The 8,720-nt window shown below is 54.2% G+C and overlaps 1 protein-coding gene across 1 annotated transcript; it reads left to right on the plus strand.

Moving 5' to 3' along the window:
• Positions 1-1,873: 1,873 nt before the first annotated feature.
• Positions 1,874-4,723, plus strand: LOC144269360 (UDP-glucose 6-dehydrogenase-like). Its single transcript, XM_077824988.1, has 3 exons — positions 1,874-2,636; positions 3,575-3,685; positions 4,005-4,723. The coding sequence occupies exons 1-3, from the start codon at positions 2,625-2,627 to the stop codon at positions 4,167-4,169; spliced, it is 288 nt and encodes a 95-aa protein (XP_077681114.1). The 5' UTR covers positions 1,874-2,624; the 3' UTR covers positions 4,170-4,723.
• The last annotated feature ends 3,997 nt before the right edge of the window (positions 4,724-8,720 follow it).

An 8,720-nucleotide genomic window follows, 5' to 3' on the forward strand; every position in this document is an offset into this window, starting at 1 on the left:
TAAACATGTCAGCTTCCATTCCTGCATGTAGAGCCACTGCAGGCCTCTATTCAGGATAATGGTTTTCCCAGCACCCCTTTGGCTAGTGCCAGGCTGTCAGATAGGCACTCAGCTGGGATTTGGGAGACCCAGGTCTGAATCCTTGCTCTGGGCCAGGGCTCTGAACATAGGTCTCCTTCCTTCGCAGTGCCTGCCCTAACCCCAGGCTATTGGCGTGAGGTGCTCTCAGTCTCCCTTGCAGAAGCTGTTCCACTTTGTGTAGGTGATTGATTATTCTTCGGAGTAGAGGGCTGGGGTCTGGAACCTCAGTCTCCCAAGTGAGTGCTCTAGCCATTGGGCTGTAGAGTCATTCTCACATTTGTATGCTGCTCTAATGAGTATTCAGGCATTTTACCCAAAGTGGAATAGCTTCAAAGGAGAGATTGGGAGAGATCCACAAACAAATAGCCTCAGTCCAGAGCATGGAGTTGAACCTGGGTCTCCCACATTACAGGGGAGCATGCTAGCCTCTGGGCTAGAGATTATATGGTGTGGGTAAGGGTACCAGCTCCACCATCCCCTTCTATGGTGTGAATGGCACCTAAATCCCCTGGTGAATCAGGCCAACAAAAAATTTACAGGCTAAAACTATCTGGCAAATTCATGTCAAATCTGTGAGTATAAGAGGGTTAAAAAAATAACTAGATAAGTTCATGGAGGAGGATAGGTCCATCGATAACTATTAGCCAGGAGGGGCAGGCATGGTGTCCCTAGCCTCTGTTTGCCAGAAGCTGGGAGTAGGTGACTAGGGATGGATCACTTGATACCTGTTCTGTTCATTCCCTCTGGGGCACCTGGCCATTGTCCACTGCCTGAAAACAGGATATTGGGCTAGATGGACCTTTGGTCTGACCCAGTATGGCCGTTCTTATGTTCTTAATAGTTTTGGCTTGACAGAAACTGCATTTTTTTTTTGGCTAATAAACTATTTGTCCAAAAAAAATTGCCCACCTCTACTTTAACACAGCTTGACTAACGCAGTTCTCCGAAAACAATCCATTCCACCAATGGGGAGGGAGACGAGCCTGGAGCCCTGCTAGCTGGACTCAGAACATGAGCAGGCTCTGGCTGTGCCTAGGCAGCAGAGAGAACCACGTTCTGTGTAACCCGGCTCTGAGTCACTTGGCCTGGTTACAGCTCACCCTGTTGGGACACACACACAGCAGTATGTTTCCCGGCAGGAATGGCAACTGTGCTGGCTTGTCCATGCAGCATGGGCGTGTTTGTATCAGTGCATGCTGGGGAAAGGTGGCTGTAACTCCACAGAGCAGCTGGTTCCAGAGCAGCCATTTCTCAGGGTGCAGTGCACAACCTGGGAGAAAGGAGGACTGGCTTATCTGTTTACATGGATACACAGGCAGATGCCACAGGCCTTCTTGTGCACAGGGTATAAACACAATAACACCCATGCAGTTAGGAGCTGTGAGTTAGCCATGTTGATGTGGACATGAGCCATATATGAAGTCAAATATGTGCCAACCTGTTAAAACTCAGTAAGTCCTTGTGCGTTCAGTTATGATGGAGCTGGGAATCTAGTTCTAACATGGCTCCAGTGTGTAGGGTATGTAGGACCTCAGCTTTGTTTCCCTACATGGGCAAATGCCTTGGACATACTCATTGATTCACAGTTTAAGGCCAGAAGGAACAATTAGCTCAGCTAGTCTGATCAGTACATTGCAGGCCATGACATTTCACCCAAATGTTTAGTTAAACATTTTAATTAATTAAAGTAATTTAGCCCTCAAGAGACTCAACTGTTGTGTGCCACAGGCAGAGAACAGGACAGATCGAGATGTCACCTGTCCCTGAGGCCCCTGTAACGGCAGGGAATCGATCAGGCGAAAGTATGGCCAGATGATCTGGGGATCCATGCTGCAGAGGAAGATTAAACCCCCCCAAGGCACCAGACAATCTGACATGGGGAATTCCTTTCTGACTCCAGACCTAGCAGTCAGTCAGACCTGAGCATGTGAGCAAGACTCACTAGCCAGGCAACTAAGACTGATTCTCTGTACCACCTCAGAGCACTAGCCCACCCCAGCTCGTAGACCACCTCTAGCTGTGGCCCATCTCTGATGCTTCACCCCCACCCTTAGATTGTACTGGAGAGTGTTGTAACCAGGCATTCTGACTCAGCTGTAATCTGGGCCTCCCTGGCCACAGAAATAGGTTCAAACCATGTTAGAACATAATCTGTTTTTTTCCTTCTTGTATGTGATGATCTATTTCAACCCCGGTAGATTCCTAGGCTAAAGTGGTTCCAGATGTGGTTATAACACATGGCCTCCTAACCTCACACACCAGGAAACCTGTTGGAACCTGCTTTGGCCCCAGCCCTGTTTAACAGAAGGCTTTTTGTTGTGTACAAGGACTCTTAGAAATGCTCCCTGCCTCCCCCTCCTCCCAGTTCTCTGTTCAGTTTCCACATAGGCTGGTTTCTAGCTGGCAGGGTGGGGCAGGGAGGATGGACTGGCTGGCAGGGAGCTGGTGGATGCAAATGAGGTTTCTCTTGTAGGTGAAGCTGTGTGCTCTGTGTGAGGCTCCCTGCAGTCTGGACTGTCCCTGGGTGCGTTGGCCCTGCTGTGATGATAGTGCAGGTATAGCAGACTTGCTGCACTGGTGTGGGCTACGTCCTGGGCCCCATGTGCAGTGTCATTGCTCACATGTGCCCAGAAATAACCATCACGGTGGTGGATGTGAACGAGGAGAGGATCCGTGCCTGGAACTTGGATCAGCTGCCTGTCTTCGAAGTACTGCTCAGGAAGGGGGCTGCGTTCCAGTGACTGGAGCAGGCTGTGGGGAAGGGCAGCCTTCTCGCTTTGATTGCTGTCAATCACTCGGTGGGGAGGAGAGGCTCCCTGCCCCACCCTGGGCTGAGCTGACTCCCCGCTGCAATGAGTGTGACTCCAGTCACAGCAGAGGCTGCGGCACAGGGACCCCAGTGCCTTTTCAAAAGTTTTATTAGCTCAGCACAAAAGGTGAATGAGAGTTGTTGAGTGGCTGAGTTTGTCCCGCTCCAGTAACAATGCCCCAGTAACCTGGGATTGCCCAACGGGATTGGATTGGACTGGCCAGAATTGTGGCTGAGCCCAGCATCCCCTCTCCCGCAGCACGTAGCGTCTGATGGCTCAAAGGAAACTGTTACTCCACAGTAATACCTGTAAATGCGTGTCTTGTCCATGACACGCACCTCCTAGTTGGTGCCCTGCAGCACAAGGCCTGCAGTTGATCCTGGTCAGCGTCACTCTGGTGCTGGCCTCTCTAATTGGTGGGAGTGTGTCCCGGTCTTCTTGCCACTAAGAGTTCTGCCTGGGCGCTGATTGGTGCTTAGCTGGAGATGGCCCAGGGTGCTGGTGGGCTTCCATGTCCTGTTCCTCAAGGCCCCATGCAGGTGACGTTGTGAAGGGCACTCTCCTCTTGCAGTCCCAGCCAGGCAGGGCCTTACATGGCTCAGTTTGAGAATCCCAGCCCCGGATGAGGTGGCTGCGGCTGAGGGCGTTATTGCTAAGCCCTTTCCCCCTCTGTGTTGCACCAGGAGCTGCAGTATGAGAGAATCCACAAGGCGATGCTCAAACCAGCCTCTGTCTTTGATGGCAGGAGAATCCTGGACAGTTTGCATTATTGGCTGCAGCACTTAGGCTTTCAGGTACTTCCTCTGCACCCCGCACCTCTGCGTGTGTGCGTATGAGGATTCAGGCCACTGGGGGCCATGGCACGAGAAGGCAAAGAGCAAATGGCGAAGGTGCAGTGAGTTGTCTGGTGATGTGCACACTGCCCTCTGCTGGGTGCAGTTTGTACTGGTCCCTATGGGTCCATTGACTCCTCTAGCAGAGCCCTGGATTTTGGGTGCTGGAGGTGGTGGGTTTGGTTCTCTGCTGCTGCAGTTGACTGATGGCTAATGTGGGGATGAGCCTACGGGGCAGGATGGCTGGGCTGAGGTCTTCTGTGTGGCTTCCTCTTTCCAGGTGGAGACAATCGGGAAGATCAGCCAGAGAATCCTGTTCACGGCAAATGACATCTCTGAGCTGGACCTGCTGGCTCCCCCCTTAAGAAAACGAAGGTTTAACCATGCTTCACCTGCCTCCCTGCCTGGGATCACCTGGTGTGACACAGACCAACCCTGGGGCTGAGATTGGAGCTGCACACAGGGATCCACCTGACCGCTGTGCCATCCTATAGCTCCAGGGCTGACCCTGCGGGCAGGCCCTCCCACTGCAATCGGCTCAGCCCAGCCAAAGTCCTGGTGGGCCTGTCCTGCCTAACATCTGAGCCTTGGCGGATGGCAAAGCTGGTTCTAGGGCAGCTTTTTAACTACAGCATTCACATACTGTGTGAACCTCGAAGTCCTTCACTTGACTTTTAAACGCCTGCCTTCCATGTGCTTTTCTCTCTGCAGTGAGTACATGGCACCGTCCCCCACCCGCTCTGCTGGGAGGGGGTGGGGATGGAGCCCAGACTGGCCCCCCGTATTTGTTCCTGCTCAGGATGTTCATACAGTGTTTCATTCCAGACTTTCATAACAAAACGCATTTGGCTGCCTTTGGGGCACTGCTGGGGCTCTGTGCTGTGAACTCCTGCCTCTGCCCTGTACTAGGGGAAGGGACAGGTGGGCTCTAGGGCCTCTGTGGCTTCGTCTCTCATGCTGCAGTTTCCAAACTGCTCTTCAAAGGGCTGGTCCCTTAGCCTGGGGTAGGTGCTGTTTGGGAACCCCTGCTTCAGCGGGGTTAGGGCTGGTGCAGCGTGCTGGCTTGGCAGCTGTGCAAGGTGAAGGCCAGTGGTTCTCCCATGGACAGCACCAGGCAGAGAAGTGGCATGGACCGCAATGTCCTGTGGCCTCCCATGGTTGGAAAACACTCACAGGAACAAGAGGCAGGGCCATCTCTGGTTGGTAACACCTTGTAAAAAATGGTGCATTGTGGAAGGTCAACCTAGGCTCTCTATGGGACAACCTCAATAACTAGCCTAACCCAGAGAAGCTAACAGCCAAGGCACACTAGTGCTGCAAAGGCCAGCTCTTCCATTGCCTTCCACGCTAACTGCTGGAGAACTGGCCAGTTGCCTGTTGCTCCCCAGAGTTGTCTTTGATTTCTCCTCTCATAAATTAGGGTGTGACAGCAGCACCTCCATGGCATCTCTCAGAGCACTGCTGGAAGACAAAGTGTGAGCCTCAGGCTGTAGTGAGGGAAACTGAGGCAGAGCTTAAGGCCAATGCTTTCAGATGGCAGTGTCCAAACCATGTTCCTCCAGCCATAAAGTTTTACAAGGTCTGTCAACAACAGTTTGCTAGGGAATGAGGGGTGGGTTCCTAGTCGGGGCCAGGAACTGGAGGAGCACAAACGGCAGCGAGCAGAAGCCATTGCACCTGAGCTGAAGCTCCCATCTTTGAGCACTAGGCCCATGCCCACCCTGGGGCCATGGTGCCTGATATAAAAAAAACAACCCGCCCCGCAATTCCTTTGGCTTACCCCCACCCTACTCGCCTTATGATCATCAGCTCCCCTGTTCCAGTCATCTACACTGCATTTAGAGGGGAAGCCTGCTGGGGCAGAGACTCAGAGAGGAGCCTCAATGAACAAGCCCCCCCCACCGCCTCAGTGCCCTCTCCCCAGATTATGGCGTCCCCAGCCCTCTCCCCCAAACTTGACCCATCCTGCCTCCCTCTCCAGATGACAGTGTTCCCCTCCCCCTCCCCCAAAGTCAACCTGTCCTGCCCCCATCCCCAGACGACGGCACTCCCCATGCCCCAAACTGGACATGTCCTGCTCCCCTCCCCAGTCGACGGTGCCCCCTGACCCAACTAGACCCATCCCACCCTCCTCCCCAGACAATGGCGTCCCCCGCCCCTCCCCCAAACTCAACCTGTCCCATCCCTCTCCCCAGGCAACACCGCCCCCGGCATCCTCCCCCAAACTGGATCTGTCCTGCCCCCTGCCCCCAAATTGGACAAATCCTGCCTCCCTCCCCAGAAAATGGCACCCCCGCAGCCTCCCCAAAATGGAACCTTCTGTGAGGAAGTGGGGGGTTATCCTTGTTATGTTGTATGTGAGTCTTACTGTTGAGCCTATGTGAGTTTTACTGTTTTGCATGAATAATGTGTACCTCAGTTTCCCTGTGTGCTGCACCAATACCTCGGTGGTGGGAATAGGGGTGTGTCACTTTGGCTGAGACCTCTGGGGCAGGTGAGGCTGTTCCAGCTGTCTGCATGTATGCTATGACTGGTGCCCTTAGTAACCTGAGACCCAGGAGGGGGATGCAACCAGGTGACGACCAGCTGACTCTTTGCCTGGGAAGCAAGACAAAGACAAGGAGGAGGGCAACATAAGAACATAAGAATAGCCATACTGGGTCAGACCAAAGGTCCATCCAGCCCAGTATCCTGTCTACCGACAGTGGCCAATGCCAGGTGCCCCAGAGAGAGTGAACCTAACAGGTGATGATCAAGTGATCTCTCTTCTGCCATCCATCTCCAGCCTTTGACAGAGGCTAGGGACACCATTCCTTACCCATCCTGGCTAAGGTTAATGGACTTAACCCCCATGAATTTATCTAGTTCTCTTTTAAACCCTGTTATAGTCCTAGCCTTCACAACCTCCTCAGGCAAGGAGTTCCACAGGCTGACTGTGCGCTGAGTGAAGAAGAACTTCCTTTTATTTGTTTTAAACTTGCTGCCCATTAATTTCATTTGATGGCCCCTAGTTCTTATATTATGGGAACAAGTATTCTCTATCCCTTTTTTAATGATTCCTAACATCCTGTTAACTTTTTTGACTGCCCCTGCACACTGCGTGGACGTCTTCAGAGAACTATCCACAATGACTCAGCGGTGTCTGAGGTCGGGTTGCTGGAAGCTGGCAGTTTGCTTGGGGGGACTGGAAGAGGGGGAGTCCACGGCTTCTGGTCCAGGACTCCCCAAGATGGACTTGGCTGAAAGTCACTGATTTCTGTGCTAACAAGTTCTGTTCTACGCTGTGTTCCTGTCGACTAATAAACCTTCTGTTTTACACTGGCTGAGAGTCATGTCTGACTGCAGAGTTGGGGTGCAGGGCCCTCTGGCTTCCCCAGGAGCCCCGCCTGGGTGGACTCGCTGCGGGAAGCACATGGTGTGGAAGGGGATGCTGAATGCTCCGAGGTCAGATCCAGGAAGGTGAAAGCGGTGTAAACTTCTTGCCCTGCCGACATGCTACACCAGAGTCTTGACTGGCCTTATATGGAGTAGTTCCAGAGCATCGCCCTAATGACTCCGAGACAACGTCCTGCCCCACTCCCCAGATGACAGTGCCCCTGCCCCCTCCACCAAACTGGATCCATCCCGCTCCACTCCACAGATGATGGCGCCCTCCATGCCCTCCCACAAAAATATGACCCATCCGACGCCCCTCCCCAGATGATGGCACCATCCTGCCCCCTCCCCAGCTGATTGCACCCCGTCCACCGCTCCCACAAACTGGATCCCTACCGCCCCCCTCCCTAGACGACAATGATGACGCCCCCTACCACAATCTGGACACATCCCACCCCCCGCACCAAATGACTGTGCCCTGCCTACCCCTCCTGCAAACTGGACCCGTCCTGCCCCTCCCCCAAACTAGACCCATCCTGCCCCCTCCCCAGAGGACTGCGCCCCCACTCCCTACCCCAAACTGGACTTGTGCCACCCCCCTCCTCAGACAATGGCACGGAAGGCCCCCTCCCCCAAATTGAGCCCATCCCGCCCCCTCCCCAGATGATGGTGGCCCCCACCCCCTGCCCCAAACTGGACCCACCTTGCCCTATTCCCCAGACAACAGCACCCCCTGCCCCCTCCCCCAAACTGGACTCATCCCTCCCTCCTCCCCAGACAATGGCGCCAAAGGCCCCCTCCCCACTTTGCCCGTCCCACGCCCCTGCCCCAGAAAACGGCGCTCTCCCAACCCCAGATGATGGGGCCCCCCCAACCCCTCCCAAACTGGAACCATCCCATCCCCATCCCCAGACGACAGTGCCCCCCCTCTCCTCCAAACTGAACCTGTCCCGCTGCCCCTCCAGATAACAGCACCCCCTATCCCCTTTCCCAAACTGGACTCGGCCTTCCCCCCTCCCCAGATGACAGCGTCCCCACTACCTTCCCCAAGCTGGACCCTTCCTGCCACCCTCCGCAGACAATGGCACCCCCCTGCCCCAAACTGGACCCATCCCACCCCCTCCCCAGATAAAGACAGCTCCCCCCTGCCCCAAATTGGACCCATCCTGGCCCCTTCCCAGTTGACAACGGCTCTCCCCCACCCCACACTAGACCCATCCCGCCCCCCTGCCCAGATGATGGCTCCAGAAAGAAAGAAATCTGATGAGGTTCAATAAGGATAAGTGCAGGGTCCTGCACTTAGGACGGAAGAACCCAATGCACAGCTACAGACCAGGGACCGAATGGCTAGGCAGCAGTTCTGCAGAAAAGGACCTAGAGGTGACAGTGGACGAGAAGCTGGATATGAGTCAGCAGTGTGCCCTTGTTGCCAAGAAGGCCAATGGCATTTTGGGATGTATAAGCAGGGGCATAGCGAGCAGATCGAGGGACGTGATCGTCCCCCTCTATTCGACATTGGTGAGGCCTCATCTGGAGTACTGTGTCCAGTTTTGGGCCCCACACTACAAGAAGGATGTGGATAAATTGGAAAGAGTCCAGCGAAGGGCAACAAAAATGGTTA

The sequence above is a fragment of the Eretmochelys imbricata genome, chromosome 8 (genome assembly GCF_965152235.1).
Source record: "Eretmochelys imbricata isolate rEreImb1 chromosome 8, rEreImb1.hap1, whole genome shotgun sequence".
Lineage (NCBI taxonomy): Eukaryota > Metazoa > Chordata > Testudines > Cheloniidae > Eretmochelys > Eretmochelys imbricata.